Source organism: Betta splendens, chromosome 19 (genome assembly GCF_900634795.4).
Source record: "Betta splendens chromosome 19, fBetSpl5.4, whole genome shotgun sequence".
NCBI classification, from domain to species: Eukaryota; Metazoa; Chordata; class Actinopteri; order Anabantiformes; family Osphronemidae; genus Betta; species Betta splendens.
Window position 1 is genome coordinate 11,248,549 of NC_040898.2, and position 25,612 is coordinate 11,274,160.

The 25,612-nt window shown below is 44.8% G+C and overlaps 4 protein-coding genes across 8 annotated transcripts; 1 reads left to right on the forward strand and 3 right to left on the reverse strand.

Annotated features, from left to right (window-relative positions):
• Nucleotides 1-2,092: 2,092 nt before the first annotated feature.
• ghdc (GH3 domain containing) lies at nucleotides 2,093-5,851 on the reverse strand. 4 transcript variants are annotated; one of them, XM_029135333.3, is made up of 11 exons: nucleotides 5,270-5,851; nucleotides 4,844-5,134; nucleotides 4,441-4,637; nucleotides 4,179-4,373; nucleotides 3,918-4,037; nucleotides 3,509-3,806; nucleotides 3,162-3,351; nucleotides 2,964-3,035; nucleotides 2,743-2,876; nucleotides 2,576-2,664; nucleotides 2,093-2,495 (listed from the first exon to the last, which is right to left on the reverse strand). In XM_029135333.3, the coding sequence occupies exons 1-11, from the start codon at nucleotides 5,349-5,351 to the stop codon at nucleotides 2,274-2,276; spliced, it is 1,890 nt and encodes a 629-aa protein (XP_028991166.1). In that variant the 5' UTR covers nucleotides 5,352-5,851; the 3' UTR covers nucleotides 2,093-2,273. The 4 variants fall into 4 exon arrangements, with proteins under 4 accessions (XP_028991166.1, XP_028991165.1, XP_040924388.1 ...); XM_029135332.3 differs by having other exon boundaries at nucleotides 4,441-4,740; nucleotides 4,836-5,134; XM_041068454.2 differs by having other exon boundaries at nucleotides 4,844-5,167.
• A 6-nt stretch (nucleotides 5,852-5,857) lies between these two features.
• Nucleotides 5,858-8,681, reverse strand: LOC114846423 (FERM domain-containing protein 6-like). Its single transcript, XM_029135340.3, has 13 exons — nucleotides 8,468-8,681; nucleotides 8,263-8,353; nucleotides 8,018-8,097; nucleotides 7,816-7,874; nucleotides 7,500-7,704; nucleotides 7,264-7,419; nucleotides 7,080-7,145; nucleotides 6,901-6,969; nucleotides 6,638-6,812; nucleotides 6,363-6,515; nucleotides 6,125-6,256; nucleotides 6,013-6,035; nucleotides 5,858-5,929 (listed from the first exon to the last, which is right to left on the reverse strand). Exons 1-13 carry the CDS (start codon nucleotides 8,603-8,605, stop codon nucleotides 5,888-5,890), a joined length of 1,389 nt encoding a protein of 462 aa, XP_028991173.1. The 5' UTR covers nucleotides 8,606-8,681; the 3' UTR covers nucleotides 5,858-5,887.
• A 129-nt stretch (nucleotides 8,682-8,810) lies between these two features.
• gpam (glycerol-3-phosphate acyltransferase, mitochondrial) lies at nucleotides 8,811-20,867 on the reverse strand. The gene is made up of 21 exons (XM_029135331.3): nucleotides 20,676-20,867; nucleotides 18,551-18,687; nucleotides 18,339-18,458; nucleotides 18,000-18,073; nucleotides 17,008-17,121; nucleotides 16,764-16,910; nucleotides 16,582-16,681; nucleotides 16,363-16,499; nucleotides 16,042-16,141; nucleotides 14,670-14,882; nucleotides 14,464-14,577; nucleotides 14,272-14,357; nucleotides 14,083-14,183; nucleotides 13,127-13,197; nucleotides 12,522-12,789; nucleotides 12,234-12,391; nucleotides 12,054-12,131; nucleotides 11,822-11,959; nucleotides 11,546-11,735; nucleotides 11,347-11,405; nucleotides 8,811-11,231 (listed from the first exon to the last, which is right to left on the reverse strand). Exons 2-21 carry the CDS (start codon nucleotides 18,632-18,634, stop codon nucleotides 11,115-11,117), a joined length of 2,469 nt encoding a protein of 822 aa, XP_028991164.1. The 5' UTR covers nucleotides 18,635-18,687; nucleotides 20,676-20,867; the 3' UTR covers nucleotides 8,811-11,114.
• A 610-nt stretch (nucleotides 20,868-21,477) lies between these two features.
• Nucleotides 21,478-23,054, forward strand: LOC114846422 (60S ribosomal protein L19-like). 2 transcript variants are annotated; one of them, XM_029135337.3, is made up of 6 exons: nucleotides 21,478-21,525; nucleotides 21,954-22,060; nucleotides 22,161-22,283; nucleotides 22,436-22,556; nucleotides 22,662-22,772; nucleotides 22,885-23,054. In XM_029135337.3, the coding sequence occupies exons 1-6, from the start codon at nucleotides 21,521-21,523 to the stop codon at nucleotides 23,009-23,011; spliced, it is 594 nt and encodes a 197-aa protein (XP_028991170.1). In that variant the 5' UTR covers nucleotides 21,478-21,520; the 3' UTR covers nucleotides 23,012-23,054. The 2 variants fall into 2 exon arrangements, with proteins under 2 accessions (XP_028991170.1, XP_028991172.1); XM_029135339.3 differs by lacking the exon at nucleotides 21,478-21,525 and adding an exon at nucleotides 21,769-21,793.
• The last annotated feature ends 2,558 nt before the right edge of the window (nucleotides 23,055-25,612 follow it).

Here is a 25,612-nt window from a genome sequence, read left to right on the forward strand (position 1 = left end):
TTGATAGAAATTGAGTGAAATCACCTATCTTCTCCCATATATCACATCAGTTTACATTTGTACTGGTAATTGGTAACAGAATAACAACAAATTGATGGAAAATCTAGCTTCTTGCGGGGGCGTTGATGATATCTGAAAACGCTCCGCAGATCCTGCAGCTGTGTGGGCGTTTCCTCAAGCAAGAAGCGAAGTTTGCCATCGTTGTGTGAGGATAGTAAGTTTGGATTGTGTTAAAATTCCTGGCTGCAACAGCAAATGAGAAAAGCCAGGTCAGGCAGCGAATAATAATAGACGATAGTGTTTTAAAGTGGACAAGCTGAGAGTTTGTGGGATAATAAACTGGTACAAATGCAAAGTCAGGGCACGGTTTGGTTCCAAGAGTAGAAGAGCTGGAACGTCTCTGTCTGGCAAGGAATTTTCATTAAATGCTGGAGAGCAAAGCTGGAACAATTATTACAATTCTTCACAGTTACCCATGAGGCAGCGCAGGTGAGAAGAAGGGAAAGTAAAGGACTCGGGCTGTAACAGGCCATTGTTGTGGCTTTGGGATCCTGTTCGATGCCTGGCAGCTCCTCACCGCTATTTCTTTTTAATGACCCCTCATTGTCTGCTCTTCTTGTAGTTCATCCATCCCTGCTTGTCGGTTATAAAGAGGCTAATCCATTAAACATGCTCCATCTACGCCGCGTCCTACTGTAATGCGATGGCGTCATCCTGACGCCACTTCCCATAGTTCCTAGCTGTGCTGGGAGCGTTTTAGCAGTTTCCGAACCGCATCCCTAATCCTGAGCTAAACCGCGATGGATGAGCTCTTCATGCAGCGTCCTGTCTCTGAATTAAACACACCCTCGTCCCTCAGCAAAGCCATTGAGAAATCAGGCCTGTCATTCTCAGATCTCAGCTGTTTATACTGAATTAACTTGGTAGCGAGCAGATGTGCCCAGAAGCTCTGCGTGTCAATGTCTGCGTGCAAATCCTCCAGGCACATGTGTTGCGTGCGTGCGTGCGTGCGTGCGTGCGTGCGTGTGGAGGGGCAGATATGAAAAAAATCACACCACTACATCAAGCACGAAAGGGAAAACCTGAAAAAAAAACTCTTGCTGATACATTTTCATAATCACTATGTTTTATCATTAAAATTCCAGGTTTTCATCCAGATCAATGAAGAATTAATGAGAGAGAAAGTAGTGCACGTCCACCTGTGACAGTTCAGCATCATTTTGTCCTGTCACTTCTTCAGTGCTCATGAATGCGAGGTGCTCCCGTGTCTTACGGAGGTTGCCCTGTGCTGGATCACAGCACGAGGTGTCGCATCTCTGCTGAAATGGGGCGCTACTAAAAATACTAGCCCTACTTTGTGAATGGAGGGACCTGCAGGAGGGAAGCCTAACGTGGCTCAACACACACACACACACACACACACGAGAAACAGCCTCGAGAAAAGCTGCTCGTCTGTAACACTGGAAATCATTTCTCATCTCAAAATACCACCATAAAGATGAAACACAACAATGCACCGAAATCACTGGCATTAGATGAATGTGTAGAATGTATGGATATACATTTACTATCTGGCATTTCCACTTGAATAAGCTGTTGTTCAGTCACTGGTTTAAACTCTGAGACCAAATCTACCAAAAGAATGAGGGAGAATCTTCAAAAAGAAACAAGCGTTACCGTAAGTGTTGTCTAATGCAGATCTGGCTCCCTCTAGTGGCTCCTGTCGGGATCGTCGCCCTCCGATCAAGGTGGGCACTTATTAGCAGCTCACAGGAGGCAACTCCACATTATCAGAATAACGTCTCTGAAACTAAGGCTTCGTTAACATTTATGCATTCTAATTCTCATTCTAGTACAATAAAGTGCAGATTGCATGCCTACCTTTATGCTGTGTGCGCTCTCCTCTCCCCAAACATTATGCAAATCTTGCCAAATGTTGCTGTAATCTCCACAGCTCCTTACGGCATCATGAGTGTGATGGTGCCGCTAAATTCAATAACACCAGATGGTGTCAACTGTGGCCGAAATATTTTGTAAATATGTAGCTGTGTAAATATTCTACAAGCTTAAACAAGGCGTCCAGATGTGGATCTGAACTGTCACATTTCATTTTATTAGAATTATAAATATGGTTAAGACAAATAAGCAAGTTGAAATATTCAAATGTCAAAAGAATCAGTGATGTTAAGTTTTTGAGCACATCAAAAAAGGTGGTGAAATTCTTGAAACATCTCCTTCAGTCACAGTCATGGCAATTTCCTCAACAGGCAGCTTCAGGAAATAGTTTTTCCCAGTAAGAAGTGAGCGTCCTCTCTCCTGTGCAGCACTCGGTGCATTTTGAAGGTGTTGGGCGAGGTGTTGGAGGAGGCCATCATCTGCGTTTGAAGCTCCCTGAACGCACCCTCCGCCACCAGCTGAACCCTCATCGGGCCGATGCTGCCTTTGATGCGGAATGACTTGTATACTGCCGAGTCCTGCTGCAGACAGATGTCCAGCTGGCGGAGAGACGACTGGCACAGTGATCGACATATAATGCAAAAAAGGGTGATTTGACTCCTAGACAGGTTCTTCTTACCTTGTATCGCTGCTCCTCCGTGAGGTTCCTCACACCTTTCAACTCTAAAAACACCTGGTAGTGAGGATCTGAGCCGCCTATTGAATCTCCTACAACAGCACAGTAAAGAGACTGAACCGGACCACCCACTCAGCAGAGGCCATGCAGATATTTGTGGGGTGTCTTACCCATGATGCCGCTCTCAGCACAGCAGTAATCAACCAGTTGAGCTGGGGGCCACTGGCCAACAGCTTTCTTTAGAGCACCCAGGAACAACAACTCAGACACCTTCTCCCCCCGAACATTCAGCATCTGTCCCCGTCTGACAGGAAACAGATGTAAGGAGTAAGGAAAAATATTCCAACAAGCAGAAATACACTACAAGCACCTGTTTGCACACATAATGTACCTGTACTGAAACTCAACTATAGGACACTTATGGTGGAATCCAACTACTTTCACAATATCTCCAATACGATACCTGTAAAACAGTGAATAGCACAGTCACGTATGCAACTCATCCAATGGTTTCATCACTAACTGCACTTACATAGAATTTCACAAAAGATCTATATATGGTCTACATAATAATAAAAAATGTTCGAACCTGTAGAGACCTGAAGCGTTAGTGATGACAAGTTCATAGTTTTGTCCCTCCACCACCTCCTCCATCAGCAGAGTGTGGGGTGACGCATCCTCCAGGCTCGTTTCCGGCAGGAACTCACAGAACATGGAGCGAGGACACAACACATAGCGTCTGCTTGATTCCTGTGGCCACAGGTTCACCCCTATTAGACCTGCAGTGGAAGATGTTACTATTAGACCAAACACTGAGAAGAAGAATTTAGAAATCATACAGACCATATTTTGAAAATAAAATCAGTTATTTAAAAAAAAAGTATTATATATATATTATTATAAAAGTAGTATCAGTATGTTTTTTTAGATATCAACCTTCAGTGGCTGCGTAGAAAGGCGAGTAGAACGGCACGCCTCGGCAGTAGCTCTCTCTCAGCATTTCACCGTAGATCTGATTGGAGCCCGAGTCCACGGCCAGCACCAGGTTCAGCTGCGGCCATAGCTGCTTGGCAATTCCACGGAAGCCATTCTGAAAGTGGGCCCGAAGCTGAGCGGCCCTCTGTGGATCTGGCTTCATCAGCGCCTCGAGCCTGGCCCTCAGTCTGGGATCCAGAGCCAGAGCGCTGCTCACCTTCCCTTGCTCAATGTCATCCACAAGCTCCTGCCAGTGATTCTAGGAAACAGACAGTAAATTAGGCAAATGAGTAGAGCTTATGCTTCAGTCAGAAGTTGCCTCAGTAAAAAATTCACTTTATCTGCAAACATTTCCGTGATGCTACTGTACCTGTAAGGCAATGAAGGCATAAAAGATGGTGGAGGCAAAGTTGGACTCCAGCGTTCCCACGCTGGGATCTTTCAGTGCAAACAGGAGATGCAGGTACAGGGCTTCCTTCTCACCGGGAACCTGAGGAAACACATGGGAACAGACTGTGGTTCACTGTTATAAAAGTATTACAACCAAGAGAAAGCCGCACAAGCAATATTCAGAAACTACAGTAACTACTTCACACACTGTAAATAACGGACGTGAAGCTCACGCTCGTACCTCCAATGCAGGCGCTGGGGTCGTGTACAGATGGAGCACATGGCGACTGGAGGATGGGGTGGAAGAGTTTGTGCCAATGGGAATGCCGGACTCAGAGCGGCGAAGGGCTGGTGTGTAGAAGAATTTAGTCGTGCGCTGGAGGCTGTTGGTTGCAGGGAAGGCCTCGTGCATGGCATCCAAACACACAGCCACTCCCTAAAACGACACACAGTACCATAACGCACGTTCTGTAGCACGACAACAGCTGGATCTCAAGCCTCACCTGCAGAAAGAAGTCGCGGTTGGTGTCCTCGGTGCTCAGCAGCACGGCACTGGGCCCTGACGTCCCGGAGGTCACGGCGAGCAGCGAGGGCTCCTCAGCGATCAGCACTTTGTCCTCTCCTGCAGCGACGCGCCCGATGAGCTCGCGGTAGTGCTCGTACGTGGTGACGGGGTGATGCGCCCGGAAGCCGCCGCTGCCTGAAAGCGCATCAGCCACCGTGAAGGGCAGCAGCACAGTGTGGTGCAAAACACGGATGTGCGTGTTTGCAGGAAATGAGAGAAAAGGTTTTGTGGTTTGCCACTGCGTTGTAAGAACATTATCTTTAGTGCGGCCTCAGATGATAAGCAGATGTATAAATAAATTAATTAAAATATAAATGTACCAAAGTTTTATACCTTCTCACCATTCATTGAGCGGAAGTCGTACTGTTTTCCATAACACGTGTTTGCGTTCTTGCGCAGACGTTTGAGCAGAGTCTCCTCCTGAACTTGCGTCACGTTGCGCGCGTCGGCTTCGAGTTTGCGCCGCTGCCGCTCGCCCAGCCAGCGCACGGCCTTCACCGCCGCGTAGTGACGCAGGAGGCCGCCGAAGGTGCGCTGTCCGCCTCCAGCCTTCGACCCGGTGCCCCGCCACAGGAGCCACACCCCGGCCAGGACGCAGACGCCGAGCGCGGGGGTCAGCGGAGGCGGCGCCGCTGCGGAGACGAGCGCGTGAGCGGGTGAGGGCGCTGCAAGTCACCGAGAAAACCCACACCCGTCGCCCGTTTCCGCCCCATGAACGGACACGACTTACTTTTACACGTTCGGTTCATCACTTTTAACCCACTCACCGTAATTCTGTCCGACGATGGCGACAGCAAGTGCCAAAACCACTAGACAAAGCGGCGCGACACGAGACCAGGAAAAAGCCATTTAGACCGAAACTATAGGAGTTGTCTTTTGTGCTGTTTTAATTGTTTACATATCGTTTAGGCTGAATTTATGTATCAAATGACAGCATCAACTTTTGCTCCCGCAGCTGTTCCGAGTTGCTTCCGCGATTGGAACATAGCCTGTCGCTGATTGGTTGCGTATTCGATGACGTAGCCAGTCGGAACTTTTGAATCAGTTTACGTCGATTTACATTTTAAATCAATAGTTTATTTGACATTGACATTTTATTTCAATTTAAAAAATCAGCAGAATTTGTCCACTTTTACTTCAATACTAATTGTACATACATGCATAATAAATCTAAACTATTGTCTATTAAAAGGTAACACTCAAGAAACAAACAAGTAGCTGCACTTAAATTACATGGAATTAAGAGCATTCTTTGCTTTCTGAAGTTGCCAGATCTGTGTCTAATTTGAACAACCAAGTTAACAGTGTAAAAAAAAAACAACAACAACATTGTCCTGAATTGAAAATTGAATTGAATGTTCTGAATCCACATCGGTCCTGGTACACTAGTCCACAGAAACGCCTTCATCGGCTCTCCGCCTCAGAACCTGCACAAGATCAGAGAAAACGCTAGGAGCTTTGATGCCGTGCTGCAAATCATCAGAGGAGAGGAGATGCGTCGTTTGCTCACCTGTTTCATTTCCATGGTGACAGCTGATTATAGAAGAGGACACCCGGTTACACAATGCACATGACACTAGTAATGAAATTGGCTTCATTTCGATATGCGTGTGTTCACTAACCTGCCCAGTAAGAGGAGGGAAACGCAGAGGCTCCATTAAGGAATGCACCGCGGAGCAGCTCGGCCAGCCAGGGAACGTCAGCTGGGTTGTCAACAAATTCCTCCTCTGGTTCATCCATGCTCGACTCAGCCTCTGCCGAAGCAGAAACAAACACAGCGATGCCAATTGTGTCATTTAGATTTCTAACCAGTACCATACTGTAGTAGTTAATACAGTCTATTTGAGCCTCTTCGCTGACCTGTCGTACCCTCCTCTTCCTCTTTGGACCAAGCGAAGCTCGTTTCCACTGCGGCGCTGCAGTCAGACATGGAGGATGCGAGGCTGCCGCCTTGAAGCCTCTGTCTTAAGCGTGCTGTGTCACAGACGTAGGCCTCTTTGTGGAGCTGGTTAGCTGCAGAGGAATGTGATTATACTGAAGGTGCAGCTTTAAAACGTGCAGCTTTGGCTTAATTCAAATCATATGGCTGAATTAAATGTTGCATCACTTAAAAGGAATAGCATCGCTCTGCTAACCCTGCGCGTCTTCCAGCTGTTGGATGTAGCTCACAGCCTCCCTGGTGTTGATGTGGAACCGGTGACTGTCGCTGAGGTGCTTGAGGACGTGTCTGGAGTGGAAAGCGGACTGTGTGTAATACACCAGCTTAGGGACGCACAGAGAGCCCACTGCGGTGATTTCAAACCTACTTCCCTGGAGAAAGGGGGGATTTAAGAGAAGGTCAGGATAAAGAAACAGACATAGATGAGTATCAGGTGAGCCTGTTGTCGTTAGGACCAACCTGGTGTGTGAAGCAGTCAATATCAGTCCAGGAAAACTCAAACAACAGACACAGTTTCCCTTCCACCTCCTTGAAAAATATTCAATGAAGTCAAAATTTTAATACACGCAAATTCAGGTGTAACATGGTCAAGAATTTTAATTACACGATAAACACTTAATGAATTAAAGCTGGTCCACCTGATAAATGTAGATTCCTTTCAGTGTCACACCGAGAAGGATGGGACTTCTCTGCTCTTGTTTGTCCTGCTCATAAAAAAAGAATTTGAAAGCTCAAAGCTGATATTTAGCATCTGTTACGGCAAAGATGGACTCTGACTCCGGCTGAGCCCTAATGAGGCCAATGCATCAGAACAATTCTCACTCGTCTCATCCTGTAGAAGGTAACTGGTACGTCCTGCAGGCTGCTGACGTCTCTCATGAACTGCAGGATGGCTTGGTTATGTGACAGACCTCTCAACTCGCTGTGCAACACTGGGCAGTGCTGGAGCAGATATTCTCGTCCACGCCGCTTTATCAGCTAAAAACACTTTATGTCACACGCTGGAAAATCATAATCACTGAGAAAATCAGTTGCATTGCTCTCAATAATGTTTTTACCCAAGATGGGAAATAGTCTTCTGGAAGGAAGTAACGTGTGTGTTCTCCCTCCTCCTCCGTCCCGTCTCCCGGCTCCAGATCCCCGACTTCAGCCTGAAGTGCAGAAGCTGCCAGTTGGAAGAGCAAAGCCTCCTGATGGTGGCTCTGTGAACGCAGCACCTTGTGCCGCAGCTCAGTGAAGTAGAGCTGCTGCACTTTGCTGCTCCTGATACAAGCGCAGGTTGTGTGTTGGGACACAGAAATTACACAGTGCAGAGAAACACGAATACACAAAACATGAATCTTTTCAGATTGATGGGATGGGAGACTGACTTACAATATTAGCTGGCCTCTCTCTACATAATACTGAACTCTCAGAAATATAATGAATGGGACCTGGAAAGTAGAATAAATATTTCAGCAGAGTCAAAACGGGGTGTTCAGTATTCCTGTTTGTGTGAACTTGATTCACTAAATATTGCAAATACACAGTTTTTGCGACAGAATCAACAAATCCTACTTCACCACAATCAACTCACTGCTGTGGACCCTCTGCTCCATTTACTGCCAAAGTACTTGCTCAATTTTTGGTCCAAATCAAGAAAGAGGTATTCATTGTCTAAAGTAAAACATACATATGGTTTATTACAGCAATAACCAATGAACCACATCATCAACTTCACGAATCGATAATGAGATTAGATCCTCGTTAGCGACAGCCTCCCTTAAACTCAACATGCCGTTAAATGAAGTACAAACAACTCCCTCACAGGCACCGACTGACCTTTGACGACAGCCAGACCAAAGACCTGTAGTTCACTGATGCCAAGTTGCTTTAACACACTGTTCAGCACCTCACAGCCTCTGGCTTTCACCTGAAAGTGTGCAAACTAGTATGAAAACAGCGTTATTATATATATATATATATTAACCGCATCAAACTTACCCAGCATCTATAGAGAAACATTCTCCTGGAGAAAAAAACTCACCCTGACAGTGGAGTCCAGATGCTGCTTGTTGGGCAGAAGGACGCACACTTGTCTGTTCAGTTTCATCCTCCTCATCGTCACAGCAGCTTCTGCACGTCTCACTCCTCCATTTATAGCCTCCTCACATGGTCCTAACATAACAAGGCAGTGCCTCCTCCGCAACTAATCACAATGGCTTCCTATGACTCCTGTGCTTCAAGTGAAGTAGTTCAGATTACTTAAGTTGTCTCTTGACAAAACGTGTTCTTGTTTAAAAAAAAAAACTCTGTAGATCTAGTCTAGAATTATGAAAAATCAATACAGATATTTACATACATAATTAAAATAAAGAGACAAGAAACCATTGTTAATCTATTGTTAATTTATTTAAAAACAACAACTACTAATGCCAATTGTGCGTTTCTCTGAGAGCAAGAACCAAAACAGTGACTTTTTCTTTTTTTTTTTTATTAGCTGGTGAGTCTTTTTTTAGTAACAACAAGTTCCTGTTTTTGTAATCTACAGTTTTGGATTCTCACACATTATAGTTTCAACATGCACAAACACAACAAACAACCCTCAAAAGATCACTACAGTGCATTAAAATGGCACCTGCTCCCCCAGTACAGGCTTGTTTTTTTTTCTCTATCCTACAGAGTAGTGGGATGTTGTTAATGCAGCAAGTCTCAACAACTCCCACGTGCAGTTAATAAAAAGTTGATCACACCTGTACAGACTCCAGAATATTCTACACTATCACGCTGACCTTTTGAGAGAGACATGAAATACATTCAAGAGGTAACCAACTTTTATCTCCTACGCAAACGACTACCTTGCTTTTCAGCATGACTCGCACACAAACACAATTCTGGGCTCACGCTGAAGCGCTGATGACTAAAGGCGACTGGAGGAAACATGCAGTACAGTACGTAAAGTGGTTTGGACTTGGCCAGTGAGGACTGAAACCGATAGTGGGCTCAGAAATGCTTGTGCGCCTTTAATCACATTCCCACTGAAATAACATACTTTGCTGTTCTTCAACCTGCTATAGGACGTCATTCACTAACCTTCATCAGTAACTTTCATTTATGGATTTTTTTCAGCCATAAACTGCATAATAATATGCAGGTTTTTTATATCAAATAAAGCAGAACGTTGAATGCTTGTAACACACGCTGGCGTTTATTTTTCCTGACAGATCGAGAATGTGGGTCTTTAACACTCACACTCACTTTTTCCAGCATCAGGTCCCTTTTGGTTTGAGCCTTTAAGCTCCTGATTTAGAAGAAATCACAATAAGTAATTTTGTGCATTTTCATTACTTTGAATTCAGCCATAATTTTACCTTAAATTCTTCAACTCGGATTTTGGGTCCAACCTGTGACACCCCCCCACAACTAAAAACACAAATGACCAGAATCTATTTACAGGCAGTTGGTGTTAAAAAAAAAGACTAATTAGAGAAGTAAGACAGGGGTGCTAAAAAAAAGTAACTCACTCACTGTAACAGAAAAAAGGGTAAACGTGATGACGTTACTGTTTTTGTTCTGAACCTTAATTCGCGATAGTCTGTATTAAAAGTAAACAACTGAAGGAACGCATCCTCTCTAATCCCAACAGTACGACAGAGCCAGCGTTTTACGACCCGGCCTCTAGCTCAACTGGATTATCTCGGGTTTCTGAATGATAAAAAGGCTTTTATACAGTGTTGATCGTACAAAAACGGTGGTAATCCTAAATATGTGCTCTCCCTGAAAGGCATGACCGAAGAACTGCAACTGTGTGTGATGGCTGGTACTAAGTATTTGAAATGCTGTGCTGTGGAACAATCATTAAGAAGTGAGGTGTTGCGCACACGCGAGCTCACTCGTCATCATGCCCATGATGAGAGGTGAAACTGAATGCACTTAAATATCAGTGGTTTGAATGCACTTACTGTAGCTGTGGCGGCTGCGACTTTAGACTTCACACGTTCGTCAGACACATTTTACTAATGGTGGTATTGCTGCAGGTCTGAACTGGTTTGTTACCTTATGATTTGAGAGTTTTCACCAGTCGGAAGCATTGGACCGACAGTTGAAATGAAAATGAGGATATGTAACATTTCTATCCAATGTCGCCATCATATTTAACTACACAAATGACAAATTGTTCTTGTGACCAACATATGTACAGCAACTACATGTTGACGCTATAATTGTGAAACGCACTGCATAAACTACAGCCGTTTTATAAATGGTCAACATAAAAATATTTTTTCTATATTACTACTATTTTTGTATATTGTTCTGCATATTTTTCTTGATCACTTGTTTTGATGAAAGGCAGCTTAAACTGTTCAGATTACTGTAAAAGTGTTATTATTGACTAAACTATGTGACTATATCGTCCTAATAAAACTGTCTCTTGAGGTACCTATTTAAAGCAGGTATCACGGTGTTTTACCAGCTGCACCGTTCTAAAACAAGGGACTGTAGACGGGAACACAAGTGGGAAGACTGGCTTCAAGTCACTTCCAACTCACAGCCAAGAGTCAGCTGCTTTTACACGAAGGCACTTCCTGGTAAAGCTTTCCACAGAGTAGCACCTGGGATTGTTGAGACGTAACCAGTAGAAGCCCTTTATTGGAAGGAGCCTAGGGTCTGAGCTGGGTGGAAACGCGTCCTGGTCACAACAGTGCGAAACTTAAGATGAACTGCAGGAGTTTGTTCCGATTGGCCTGAGGTAGAAAGGTGCTGCTCAGCTCCAGGGTGGTCACCTTGTTCTCTCTTCTGTCCTTTAGGACCTACACAGAAATGGCCACACATTAACATAAAGCGACAAACACCACTCTATTTAAAATTAATGCCAGTTACTACATTTAATTCATGTACGCATGCGTATAGTCCTTGACTTCTTACCCCGAGCTCTTTGAATGTCTTCACTGTGTTCTTAACCAGGTAATGAGTTGCACTTTCCCCTGAAAAGCAAAACCCTGTGTTTAGATATGCTATTTAATCTGCTCACAGAATAACTTGAGACTCGGCTGAGGCTGCACAACAAATTCTAAATATAACACGTTTTCTGTAAACAGCACGTAGGGAATTACTAGAGTTTTACCATAAGCAGCGACGCCTCTCTCTGTGCGTGTGAGCAAGTATCTGAAGAGCTTCTGGGTATAGTCGGACTCCGACGTGGGCTGCGTGAGGCTGTGGACGAAGATTGCAGCCCCGCTGTATGCCTCCAGCACTGGGCTAAGCAGTCGCTGCAGAAAGACGAAAAATTCCTGGTGCACGGTGGACGAGCTCACCTGATCAGCACAAATACAAGCAGAGAAAATCAGCACTGGCTGGTTTTAAATAGCACCATGATCTATTTCATTTTCAAACCATAAACCTTTAGGTAGCGATCCCTCTGCTCCTCTCCAAAGTCACTGTCCTCGTCTTCCTCATCACTTCTCCAGGAAAGGGGCTCAGGGAACCTTTTGGGCCAAGGTTCCTCTGTGGGGCTGGGACTGAGCTCTTCCTGATCCTCCTGACAAACAAACATATATTCAGTCATCTGACCCTTCCAGCATTAAGCAGACAGTTTTATTTTTGTCCACTAATGCTAAGGTCTGTTAACTGACCTCCGCTACATAAAGAACTCCATACTGGATCAGCCGTGTCACTGCGTCATGAAAAACCTGGTAAATAGTCTGACAGGGCTGTGTGACACAGAAAGACACAGACACTGTGAATACTGGAAGAAATCATGCAAGTGAAGGCAACAGATGCTGTGTACTCCAAGGTGCAAAGGTGGGACTTACAGGTGCCACTGCCACCTCGTTGGAAAGGAAGTGGGAGAGCCCGGCAGCCTTACGGATGAGCCTTTCCTGACTAAGCAGGACGCTACTGGGAGCACTGGGTTGGTGATCTGACTCTGATTCCACCACCAGCTCCCGCTGCAGGGACAGGATGCTGCAAGCTGGGGATAAATCATAAAATTAGTTCGAAAAGTTGAGACTCGATGACTAGCTAAGATCAAATTCACAGTGCATAGAGCAATGCAGCTGGGTGACAAACACGCAAACCGACATGCTGCTTGGTCAACATACCAATGATGGCATCAGGGATGAACACATGGAAAAGGCCGTTGCTGTAAAAGTTGAGCTCAAACAGCGCCGGCACCGTCTGGCTGGGAGCGATCGTGAACTCCCCGTTGCGATTTGCGCTGCTGGTCACGTTGACGCAGTTTCCCAAAAGGTGGAGGGCGCGCATGACCACATCCTCCGAGTTCCCGGAGAAGCCAAGGTCGAAGTCCCGCGACAGGATCTCCTCCTTCATGTTGAAGAAGTCTTCCACCAGCTTGGACAGCACCACCCCCTGGAGCAATATGGTTTTAAAAAAACAATTTAAATCACAACCAACAATCAGTGACCCCATAAACTTATCCAAGCCAATCAAATGTTGGACTCGTCCTATATTGTTATATGCAGCACTGCACAGATCCTAAAGACACTTTCATTAGCTGTCCTAATCCTCCTGCAGAGGGCAGAGGCCTACCACTAATGTACAGACACAGTTGTGCGGGAAACGCAGAGATAATCTCATACTACACACGTGGCATTAACATCACATCTGATTAACAAAAAAATAATTTAGAAAATATGAAGATGGACAAATATATTAATAAACAGTAATGCACTGTAGCTGGTCTTACCTGACGGTGTCTGTACAGCAGCAGACAGGCTACAATATGAGTAGACATGATGGCCGAGGATTTATTAGCCGCTGTCATGGAAACAAAGAGGATTTAATGAGCAACACACGACATGGTGTAAAGATAACAGTATCAAAGGGAAACGTTTCTGCAGCTGACCAGACAGATGGTGGAAGACTAAAACACAGTAACATGTTAAATGATGGGCAAATACATAGTCCACACACAAAACCAGCTCTTTACTGCCAAACCTATCAACATGGCAGGTGTGTCTTAGATAAAACTGGGAATAAGAGTTAAGCAGCTGCCAAAGGCCTGATTCTATTGGCGACATGGTAGGTGTTATGCAGACTGTGTGGGTTTGTGTGATTGACAGCCAGGGTTACTATAGTTCATCTTAAGCACAATCAGAACTGTGACGTAAAACATTTGTGAGCAGTTGCTCTGCATTCCTTCCCTCCTCTGCTTCTCTATCCTCCCCTTACTCTCATTGGCTGAAAACAACATGCCATCCAGCTGGAGGCTCTGTCATTGGCTGAGTAAAGTTAAAAAAAAAAAAAACAGAAGAAAGGAAACGGGCCCAGCACAGGAGAATGTAGCTGGGATGAACCAGTTTCTGTAGCTACCCTGGGTCCAAACACCCAGAGTGAGCCGGAGCGCAGTGATGCTGTGCTGTGTTGGATTTCAATTAATGGAGGCAGAATGATGGATAGTGTTTCATGAGTGCTGCCTTTGCTACAGTAAGCAGGTGTACCTGTAACAGGAGGAAAAGTAGTCGCCTGTGCTTTGACAAGATAAGAGCGGAATGCAGCAGCCGCTCTAAATGATAGATTAACAGTACAGCCGTGTGAGAACATAAAGCTGAAAGATTTATTGTAAATTCGGCATTTAAAAGGATTAATAAACATCTTGATCTTGCATCATGGCACATAATCCTGTGTCGTGTCGTATCTTACTGAAGATGACGTGCTTGGCGAGGTTATTAATAAGCTGACGTCGTAGGACGTCTTCGGGCAGTTCTCGGTTAATCTGCTCCTCAAATGGCTGAGCATCAGGCCTGGAACACATGAACAGACGCAATTCATTACATAGTCTGAATTAAAGTTTAAGAGGACACCAACCACTAAGACTCAGTTTGTCCTTACTGTGCAGAAATGATGGTGGGCATCAAGCTGTGCTCCAGGGACACCGGTGGTGGAATGTGCCGGCTTCTCTGAGTGTCCAGGTATTCCTACACCACATAAACACACACAGTCACTAAAAATGTCTACCAGCCTGAAAATGACATAACCTGTAGTTTATGAATTTCTTGTTTAACTACATGTCGCTCCCTTCACCTTTAGGGAGAAGGGTTGGTTGAAGTCAACACGAACACAACCGTAGTTCTTCCTCAGCATCCTGAACACCCCACAGGCAATTCCCCACAAACTCTCATTCTTCTTGGGTTTGCCCTGGAGTTTTTGAGCAGTTCAGAAGTTGACTTCATGTTTAACAAAAGCAGGCGCACACAAACACAAGGTGCTGATGCGATCCAGGCACCTACCAGCTGCTCGCTATTGTAGTTGCCCTCAATAATGCGGTCGTAGGAGATGCCAACTGGCACCACCAGTACGTCTGCGATGGAGCCGGTGCACAGGGTGTCTACTACGATGGACAGCATGCCTGCACGCGGCACAGACGGTTTACCGCTGCGGGAGCGCGTCCCCTCCAGGTAGACCTCCAGAAACTGCTGCTGAAGCAACAGCTCCTCAGTGTACTGAAAGAAAGAAGGTGAAGGTGAACACCAGAAGTCAGACGAATGGGGAGTCTATAGTGATATTTGCTGTAAAATCATCTATTACACTGGGCCGAGGCCAAGACTAGGCTGCTGCATAGAGAATAAACATGAGTGATGGTCAACAACAGCTTTAACCTGCAACAAACCCTGGAGAACAGAGCATGTGCCAAGACAACCGTGTTGTGTAATTGTATCCCGTAGAGTAGCACACAATATGTACACAGCTGTCTCCAGCCCCGATGCCAGAGTCTGAACAATCTAATCTAATCACATCACATCGTCCAGTAGAGACGTATCCGTGAGAGACACAGGAATGCCATGGTTTTTCGCTTTACTCCTGCCAAAGTGCTGCTCGGTCCACAGCACCATAGTGTGCGCTCTAAACACTGGCAGCGTGGCGGATGAGGAAATGTGGGTCATCACTCAAACAGCCCCTCGTGTCTTCAACTGATAGCTCTTATCTTAGAGGCACAATATTTAACAGCAATTTAGAACAGAGACATGCACCACCTAGTAAACTCACTAAGCGGCCAAAGTGCCTGGAGAATGAAGTCACACTATGCAAACAGGAAAGCTAAAGGCAAGGCTCACATCTGAAAAGCAGCATCTGCACCAACAACACAGGAAGAATGTGAAATATTAACCAGACAGTTAAAACGGGAATGAATTTAAAAATAGCTTGAGTTCACACTAGCCTGACCCAGACTCCCTGCTGTGACCATCTGCACTAACAAATGGACATTTCATCCCACCAGCCTGATGCAACACGTGACATCCTATACCTCTAATGAAATTACCGTGGCTGCGTCCAAGTGAATTAAAGGTTAGAAGTCACATTCAACTATTCAAGCTCCCATTAAAGATTAATTCACAGCAGCATGAGACACATCCATGTGGGCCAGTACAGGGAAGAACATTCTGTACACACTAGTTTATGTCGGCCTATTAATGAAAACTAGTAATAGAGGAGCTTGATGCGTTGCAAAACATATGAACTAACTGTATCATCACTTAGGAAAATAAAAAGGGCAGCACAAAGACAGTCTGAACTTGCATAAGGAAACCTTGCACTTAAAAAAAATAAAGAAAAGCAACCAGATGACTTTCACATGGTAAACAAGCCGTTCTGTTCACATACTGCATGTAGAAGTGATCTGTACAAAACGTCTTTCTTCCCATCACCCGTCTCCTCCATCCTTCGCCGTATGAAGAATCCCCCCAGTTTCCGGATCAAGGTGCTGAGAACAAATGAAAGTTCTATTAAGTTTGCAGAAAAAGATTCTTCTGGCGTAAAGACTTTACTGGTTGGAAATACAGGTTATTAACTCTAAAATCAGAGCTGTGCTACTGTTTTGATGCATTTCCAGGGAATTCCCTTTCAAGATCACACTGCTCTAATTTATTATAGCACAATCACACTTCACAGATCAAACCACACAAGGCTCCAAAGGCCTTTTACCTGAGTATCGGCATGCTAAGGTTGTTTCCGGCAGCGATGTGCGGCGCTTTGATATTGTGACAGAACAGGATCAAGGTGATGAGCAAGTAGTCAATGTGGGATTTGTGAACAGGGAGGAAAACCATGGGCACATTTTGCTGTAAAGACAGAACAGACGGTTTAATATAAACTGCATATTTTTATACAAATGAGAGTCTGACAAAAAAGGTTTTTACAAACCTCGGTAGCAGCTTTCTTGACCATTTCCAGCTGGCCCTTGTGAATCTGTATACTCCAGAAGAAGCCATTAAAGAGCCTTAGGAGGACCCATCCAGTCAGCCTACAAACAAACAGCACATACTGAGTGTTTGACTCCACAGTAAAACTACAGTATGTTCTCTGTGATGAGCAGAGACACACACCTGATGAAGGCTGGTGAAATGTTGGCCACCATCTCCTGGAGGAAGGCCCTGGCTTTCTGCTTCACCTTACTGACAGCTTTGTGCTCCTGACCAGGCTGCATGACAGCGTCCGCATCTGTGGCCACACTCACGATAGCAGCCTCCACACTGCAATGAACACAAGCAGCGCAGGCGTTCGAGTTCTGCAGCCTTTCTGGGCCATTTCCTCCTTAACTGCAACATAGCTTTGTTTAATGCCTCCTACCTTTTGTTGTTGAGCACGTTGTCCACGACGTTCCTGGTGAACATGTCCTTGTGAACGTCTCTCTCGGTGACGAACAGCACGTAACTCAGCCTGCGGGCCAACCAGCCTCGCTGCCTGCGTGAGCACAACAGAATAACGTTTACAGAAAACCATGTTGAGACCAGAAAAAAGTCCGTCACATGAAGAAATGAACAGAAATAAAACATTGATCACATGTATTTCCTGACTATTTTCATGTTGAGGTCAGTTTAATGTTTCCTAGGTTAAATATGTCACAGTGTGTGTAGACCAAAATAACCAGAGCCCACAAAGGAACAATGTCTATATTTACAGCAGGTCATGAGCTGAAACATGTCTGTAAGTGCAACTCATTGCATTTTCACGTTTATACCTAATTATGGCAGCTTTGAGGTCCAGACAGGCATTTTTCACTACATTAATCATTAGCAACTAGTAGGATGAGCAGCCTCCAGTGCATGAGGTGGTCCAAGGCTGCACCTTAAACATCCTGAAAGATTATTTATCTGCATATCAACAAACTTATCCTAAAGATACCATCTGAAGCATTAGAATATACTGATTATTAATTAACTAATTAAAAAACAAACACCAACAGATTACAAATGATGTTTGGTTGCAGCCTCTGTTTAAATTAGCTCAGGTTAAGGTATTAAGGTTCCCCGACTCGACTTTTGGCTGCTCGGGTCAGTCACTAGACGCGAGTGTGCCGTGTCCACTAACAACCTCTCAATTATTTATCCGTCTTCCTCGCCACTGTGTCACAGAATGGCCCCTCTTGAATCGAAGGCATTCATTATACACGTGTGTCCGTATCGCATCGACCGTAATGAGGAGCAGGACCTCCAGCTCACGTGATCCCAACGCCCATCCCAAATGTGAAAGTGCACGGGCCCGACGTGGAGTTTCAAACGTTCATTATCGCCAAATAAAGTTGCAGGTATAAGAACTACTCCTTTTTCGACCTTGTTTACCTAGTGTGCGTCTCATTGATGTAGATGACGTTGCGCAAACCCAGAGAAGGAATACTGGCGTTGAACAGCTTATCCTGCAACAAAAAAAAAAACTCATTAACAAGTAACAAGACATCAAAGTGCTGCAGATCGTCTTTGCTTCACAGCTTCTTGTGCAAAAACCACTTTGCTAAACTAGTGTTCACTATGCGACACATGCACTCTTTTTAAAGTAGCTAATGTCTTGCATTAGTTTATCCAGGACACAAATTGAAACACTCTTGAACAAATGGAACAAATAAATCAACTAGACGTGACTTGAGCCTGTGTTAATGTTCTCTAGCTGTGGTGTTCCATTACCCAGCTCTGGGGTGTACAGGAGTGACAGCAGCGGCCCACGAAGGGCCTCTTTCTGTTCAGCAGGCCCTCCTTCCACGTGCTGGCGACGCTGCGCAGGACCGAGGGGCTGGTGCTGCGGTCCTTTATTTAAAGAGATTTGAAAAAAAGAAAAGCTGAATATAACATGATCAGATGCGGGACTAAAATGAAATGATACTAGCTCCGGGGCTTACGGAGTCGTCGCTGGGATGCTTCCAGTGGTTACACCACTGTTCCCCATTGTTGACCTGCAGCAACAAGCCGTCTGACAGCTCCATGGTCTCGGCCGTCCTTTGCTCTCCCTCCAGATCAAACACCACTAGCTGGCAAGCTGGTAAGACAAAGGGATCTGATAAGAAGTGTGTATTTACATATGAAATCATGTTAAACAGTCAGCATTCCTGCCTGTATGCTCTCACGCAGCTTTTCTTTTGCCCATCTTTAGCTACTGCACGATTTGCTAGGTTATTTTAATCAAGAACTTAATATTTCCTTCCCCGCCGCCCCATTTTCCAGTGTATTTTCCAATAGGACAGTGTACTGCTACCAACGAGCGCATCACAACATCACAAGTAGGACAACGACTTCCCCATTCTAAGAGCCACTCGAACATCTTCAGACGTCACACTCCACTTCCCTATATGTTAATCACACAAAATCAACCATCCTTTCACTCTGTCACGGATGAGAAACCAATCTTTGTTTAACAGAAAATTTGCAACTAGATCACACCATAAAACATAAACGTTAACTGTAGTTACAGTAAAACACAATTCCTCAATACATTCTACATAAAAATTGTTTGCATAGCATTTGATCTAATGAACTAAAGCTGGCACTTAAAACATAATGTCACTCAGGCAGCTGTAACCACCAGAATAGCTCCAGACACGAACATGTCTGGTGAAAATGTAAATACCACGACATATGGCGCCTCTCATTATTTTGGAAATAGGCTAGTGAGTGATTTTATGAATGAACGCTCCCATAACAAACAAAAGCGTGTGTGCGACTTGTAGACAGTTTGCTCCATCTCGCTGTAAATAATACATCTGGGAGCGGCAGCAGGCGCGCATGTCTCTAGGCAGCAAGGCTCCTTTCTAATTAGCGTCCAGCAGTGGATGAATGCACTTGTTAGAGAAACTGACGTGTGGAGTTGGTGGTAGGTGATGTGCACACTGATGAGGGAGGCAGCGCTCAAACAGGTCAGTGACCGAGAGCGCTGCAGCCGGTGGCGTGACTTTGGTGGATGCAACACAAAAGAAGCTGAGGAATGAGGACGTGAGGAAACAAGTGAGAGGCCAGAAGACGTACATTCTAACGAGTTTGTAACTGAGACAATAATCAGGTGCTCATACATGTGCAGACCGTTAACAGAGCCCTAGATAAAGACTTCCTCTGTAAGTGAAAGGAAAATATAGTCTTCCCTTACATCATTATGACTCCTATGTCTATTAACTTTATTAATATTTGGATGGAGGCTTGCTTTAAATGGACTTTTACCGTAGACAGAAAAAATGAATATATGAATATTTTAACTAGTGTGTCAGCATGATCTGTTTTGCATCCCACTGTATAATTAACGTGTGTTCCTACAACCTCTGCAGGAAGCAGGTCAAACAGGAGAAGCGTCTCGGTGACAGATGGGCCGTGCAGACAACAATGGGCCAAGCCGGGCGGCTAGGAGCCTAGCGGGGCTCAGCTAGGGCGCCTGGCGGCGTTCTGAACCGGCTCCGCGTCGTGGTGCCGGCGATGATGACACAAGCGTCATCTAAGCTCGTGGAGCCCGTTCTGCATGGCTCGTGTTAGGGTGGCGTGCGCGGATTCGGCCGCGCCTCTCGGCTCTGACACTCGCCCGGTAGCACGCCGTCCCCACGCCCGGCTGCCGAGCCGCACGCAGCCGCTCTGACGTTACAGGCTTTGCAGGACTCGCGAGAACCAAGCGGGCTCATCCCCGCGCCTAGATTCCGTCCACGAACACGCGGCTGATGTTACACGAATCTGGCCCCCCGGGGCGGCCGCGAAGCGTCAAGGTTAAATGCCCCCCCCGTCGTGCCGTCGCGGCTGCTCCGAGCGCACCGTGGAAGCGACCGGCTAACGTCAGGTGGCACCGGTACCACACCGCGGCACCACCCGCACCATCGGCCCCGTGATGTAGCATTACCGGCCACAAATGCATACATGTCAACGTGCAGATGTGAGTGAGGAAAGCTGCGCCGACAATAAACGCACCGCATGTGTAACAGCGTTGCTAACCGATTAAGCCGCGACTGTGAAGCTAGCATCGCTAGCTTCTAGCATCAGACGAACCACGCTTACCTTAAATTGTGTGTTGCTCTGATTCATATCTCAAAAATAACCCCGTGGATAAAACTGCATCACGTCACTGCATCGGCTCCTCTCACACCAGCTCCACTCTGCTCACAACCCTCGACTGCAGCTCGACTCTGACCGACCGGAGCGCTGTTGTTTTGATACGGCGAGGAGAACCGGTTCTTCGTTGCCCTTCACCCAACGGCCGGGAGGGGGCGGTGCAGAGCCCACACGTTTATTTATAAGTTATAGGAATAATGTTGGAAGGTCATACACTAATACATTACAGTTATGTGAGGTTTTTGTATAGTTGCTATTATAAAAAGGAGCTAATTTAAAAAACTAAAGACTACTTTAGTATAAAAAATATTACTATGTACAGAATTTTCACAGTTCATTCTTGATCTAATATGTGTAATATATTATCCACCAAAATCTAATTTATTTAAAGAAAAGACAGGTTTTCCTCCCATATGTTGTCCAATATACTGTTAATATTATACTGTATCGATAGCGCAAAAAAAGGAAAATAGGTGACTTGCAACAGTAGTGCGCCCCCTAGTGGTTTGACCTTGATAGTGCATCATATTGGAACATACCAACGTAATGTGCAGGAGGTTTCGTAAATAAACGAAGTATGCATTACAAAACACAGTAAAATACTGTTTATGAGCGGTGCATTTTTCCTTCATGATAATTATTTTGCAAAATTTCACGTTTCAATCGAAACATATTGCTTTGAGATTTAGTTGAAGTGTGATTTGAGGGTCAATGGAGTCGCCCACGACAGCGCGTATAATGGTAGCAACCAGCGTTGCGTTTCCTTCATTTCTCTCAAGCTAGCGGCAGCCATGAGGTAAGCTAGAGGCTCGGCATTTAATTACGCGTTTTGTCCAAGAAAACACGTTTTATTAGTTTTGGGTCTGCTGGTCTAGACAGAAAGAATAATTAGTGCTTTGTTCCACTTGGGCTAACGTCGCTCGATTCCCAAATGTAAGCGTATGCAATTCAGCTAACCAACCTAAGCTAACGAGGACATGCCACAACATATCCCCAAACATGCGTTAGCGGCAAATCAGCTGGTGATGGTGTCGTCACCTAACGTGTTAGTCCAGTGTTAACTGGTAAGATTAATCATTCACAAAATTTAACCTCACGTTTGATTTTCTAGGTTATGCTTTTGATGCCTGGGTCTTGATTCTGATAGCCGTGATGACAGACGTGGATTGTCAAACACTGTATATTGCAGAGCCGTCATTTTTATTCTGTGTTTTCTATTCCTAGCATGCTCAGGCTGCAGAAGCGCTTGGCGTCCAGCGTCTTGCGCTGCGGTAAGAAGAAAGTGTGGCTTGACCCCAACGAGACCAATGAGATTGCCAATGCAAACTCCCGTGAGTCATTAAGGCACTTTATTTCTGATCGGGTGTGGGTGTGGGTGTGTAATCTCATCCTGGACTTTATTTATTGATGTTGTTTGTATTTGTGCCACAGGCCAACAGATCCGTAAGTTGGTGAAGGATGGTTTGATCATCAAGAAACCTGTGACCGTTCATTCCCGTGCACGGTGCCGCAAGAACACACTGGCTCGACGCAAGGGACGTCACATGGGTTATGGTGAGGAAAGGAAGGAAAACCATCTTCACGAGCTCTACAAGTCCTCAAAGCATCCTCAAAGCACACTGCTATAATTTAACTGATACTACACTCCTTTAACAATTCACATTGAACTCATGTTGGCTCTAATGATTATTTTTTTCCATCTAAAGGTAAAAGAAAAGGCACAGCTAATGCTCGTATGCCAGAGAAGTTGTTGTGGATGCGGCGCATGCGAATCTTGCGGCGTCTGCTTCGTCGTTACAGGGAGTCCAAGAAAATTGACAAGCACATGTAAGTGTGAATCAACGCCATTAGCTGGTAAATCATAAAGAAAAGTGGTTATTTTAACCTCAGGAGGAGCGTTCTTGCTTTGAGATGTTTTACTGTTTCCTCCAGGTACCACAGTCTCTACTTGAAGGCCAAGGGTAATGTCTTTAAAAACAAACGCATCCTGATGGAGCACATCCACAAACTGAAGGCAGAAAAGGCTCGCAAGAAACTTTTGGCGTAAGCTGCTCTTTCTTTATTCGATGTTTTTAGGCGCTGCATTCTAATGACTATTTAGGTCTTTTGTGGAATACGTATACTGCCACTAACGATCTAAACTCTCCTCCACCAGTGACCAGGCTGAAGCTCGCCGCACAAAGACAAAGGAGGCCCGCAAACGCAGAGAAGAGCGTCTCCTGGCTAAGAAAGAGGAAATCATGAAGAACTTGTCAAAGGAGGAGGAAACTTCAAAGAAATGAATCTGAATGGGATTTTGTTAATAATAAATTGATGTAAAGGAGACTTGTCGGTTATTGGTTGATTGTCTGCATTGCACGATGTTGCCTTAAGTGTAGGTACATTGAGGAACACTTTAGTGACTGTCGGTCCTATGGCCTGTGTGGACATTGAACTGTGATAATCATTAAGGTGCTTAGAATAACTATCTTGGAAATGAGGTATTTTAAATGAAAGTGATTATACACAACCTAATGATGCTTCCCAGTTTCAAGTGTTAATTATGCAGCCAATGTTTAGCATTGTAACACAAGAAATTCATTGTTTCTAATGTACAATATAAAAAGAGCAATAAGAAATCTTTAATAGTCCCACAGTGGGGAAAATTGTCTCCCAAACAGCACTGGCACAATATTAAACAGACTGGTGTTTACGTGTCAAATTCAGAACTATTTACAAAAATTAAAATGAGGCCTTGAACCTAACTTGCAAACACGTTTTGTTCCTCTGTTGCACCAGTAGGTGTCACTATTAAACAGAATATTGAGCAGTTGACCTACGACAAAGTTTAGTTCAGCAGCGTTCAACGGCTTGGTTGTTTTTGATGACTGCCTCTACTCTGACCTTTTAAATGGATGGACTGATGTTAGGTGGAACATTTGTACAGGTCTTACATGTGTGATCCTGGTCTGGCAGGTGGCATTAAAAAACCTTCTAGTCCAGTCGTCTAATGTTAATTTGCCTTTTTCCGCACAGTTGCACTTTGTAGAATAACAAAAAAACAACGCGAGGAAGATTCATGAGGTTTAATTCATGGTTTTACGTTTGCCCTATTCGGGAGATGAAGATTAAAGAGAATGCTCAATGATACGGATCAGACAGGCAGCAAAGCAGATCTTACGTCCAGATAGATGCCTCAGCCTGCTGGAAATCACGTTTCGTGCCTTTATATTTTTACAGCCTCTCCACAGGTCTTCTATACAGGCTGAACAGCCTGGTAATCTGAACTGCACCCGAATGCCATTTTACATTCATGCATTTTATTTCCTCCTGGCTTTGATGCTGTAACTATCTTTCCTTGCCTGTGTAAACCACATTTTACCTTTGTGTGTGATGTGCTGTATGACGCTGCCTGGCTGTCTACCTATTTTTTCTTGAAATCTGCTAAAGGCTGCAAATATCCACACGTGTTAGGGCATTAAACGTGTGACAGTATAAAAATAATGTTTCTGGGGCTTCAGGCATTTTCATGGCTCTACTATAAATTACATTTCAGTCAAAATGACATTGCAGGACTTCAGCCTCAGTCCATACCCACAAGTCTCATCTCACATTTGAGACAAACCTGAAATGGAGACAATTCTGGCATATGCACATTCACTGCAAACGCACATGAGCGTTTGCCTAAACCATGTTAATCACAAGTCTCTAACAAAACTGAGGAGCTGCACAGACAGATGGATCCAAACAAGCAAAACAACCATCTGGATGACATTAGCGATTTCCTACATTCTTGATTTATTAGAGAACACGTGAGCAGCGATGGGCGAGAGATGGGAGCACGTCTAAGTCAACAACACTGCTGCAAATTAACACCACTTGGATGTTTGGAGCATATGTCGACTGTTGAAACGTCATCAAATCAGGTGAGTTGTGAGCTTTTCCGGCCGTACGTGCAGGTGTGTGAGCATTTCTACTTCTACTTCGTGCGGTGCAGACAGTTTCCTCTGCGTGGCCCAGTCTTTCATGCCGTCTTTATCCCCAGTTCTCCCTCTCTGTTCCCCTCCTCTTTTCTAAAAGCTTGCATCTTCCTTTGTGAACAAAATACTAGACATCCACAGACTTAAATCCTGCTGTGCTTCGCTGGTTCTCTGTGCTGAATATACTGTTGTGTTCATCTCTCTGTTTGTCAAAGCAGAGCGAAAAAATCCCACTAGTTTGCAGATTGTAAGCAAAGTTTCTGTGGCAAAACCCAGAATCACAGATTATCTTGAAAAAAGGACCAACATGGCTCAAATTTAGTAAATTACTTAGGAGTCCGTGGTTTTTGAACGGGACTATTTGTGTTTGCTGGACATTGACTTAACTGAGACGTAACGGAATTGAGCCTGAAAACAGCAGACGCGTGCAATGCAAAGTGCTTCTGCTTACAGTATATAGAGTGCAGCATATTTATATTTTTATACCAGCAAAGACCGGAGGCAAAGTAGCTGAAAAATTCATACGTCCAGGTCCACAAATGCACCGTGATATGAGAGAGCACAAAGAAAACTGTCTGGTTGATTTAAAATTCTTTTCTTGGCGACTTAATGGATTTTTAAGTGCACTTTCAAGGCATGTTGGATTTGGGAATCATTTAAAAATGGGTTAAGAGGCATGAAGGGAACCTGTGGCAGCACACGTGTGGTTATTAATTGCATTCAGAACACATTTTGCTGGTATAACATACTAGCATGACCTGGTAAATATTAAACTCTACTCACCTGAGGTCCTGAAGCCACTTCCCTAGACAGCACACAGTTAAAGGGCCAACCCTGCTCTCCAGCGACGCTCCACACCCCCGTGACCTTGTCCCGTAATTGTGATGCTTGACCTCCCCAGGGCCTCGAGGCCAGCGAGCCCAT

Excerpts from the sequence above, each read along its gene's own strand:
- LOC114846423 (XM_029135340.3), bottom strand. The coding sequence starts at position 8,605 with ATGTTAGGACCATGTGAGGAGGCTATAAATGGAGGAGTGAGACGTGCA. Across the intron at positions 8,098-8,262 it reads TGGTCTGGCTGTCGTCAAAG|ACAATGAATACCTCTTTCTT; the intron begins GTCAGTCGGTGC and ends GTTTTACTTTAG. Across the intron at positions 6,036-6,124 it reads TCCCTCCTCTTACTGGGCAG|CTGTCACCATGGAAATGAAA; the intron begins GTTAGTGAACAC and ends TTCTATAATCAG.
- LOC114846422 (XM_029135337.3), top strand. Across the intron at positions 22,557-22,661 it reads AAGAAAATTGACAAGCACAT|GTACCACAGTCTCTACTTGA; the intron begins GTAAGTGTGAAT and ends TGTTTCCTCCAG. Across the intron at positions 22,773-22,884 it reads GCTCGCAAGAAACTTTTGGC|TGACCAGGCTGAAGCTCGCC; the intron begins GTAAGCTGCTCT and ends CTCCTCCACCAG.
- ghdc (XM_041068453.2), bottom strand. The coding sequence starts at position 5,351 with ATGGCTTTTTCCTGGTCTCGTGTCGCGCCGCTTTGTCTAGTGGTTTTG. Across the intron at positions 5,168-5,269 it reads CATCGTCGGACAGAATTACG|CGCCCTCACCCGCTCACGCG; the intron begins GTGAGTGGGTTA and ends GGTGACTTGCAG. Across the intron at positions 3,352-3,508 it reads TTTCTACGCAGCCACTGAAG|GTCTAATAGGGGTGAACCTG; the intron begins GTTGATATCTAA and ends CTTCCACTGCAG.
- gpam (XM_029135331.3), bottom strand. The coding sequence starts at position 18,634 with ATGGAGCTGTCAGACGGCTTGTTGCTGCAGGTCAACAATGGGGAACAG. Across the intron at positions 18,459-18,550 it reads AGCATCCCAGCGACGACTCC|GACCGCAGCACCAGCCCCTC; the intron begins GTAAGCCCCGGA and ends CTTTAAATAAAG. Across the intron at positions 11,736-11,821 it reads AGAGGGATCGCTACCTAAAG|GTGAGCTCGTCCACCGTGCA; the intron begins GTTTATGGTTTG and ends TGTGCTGATCAG.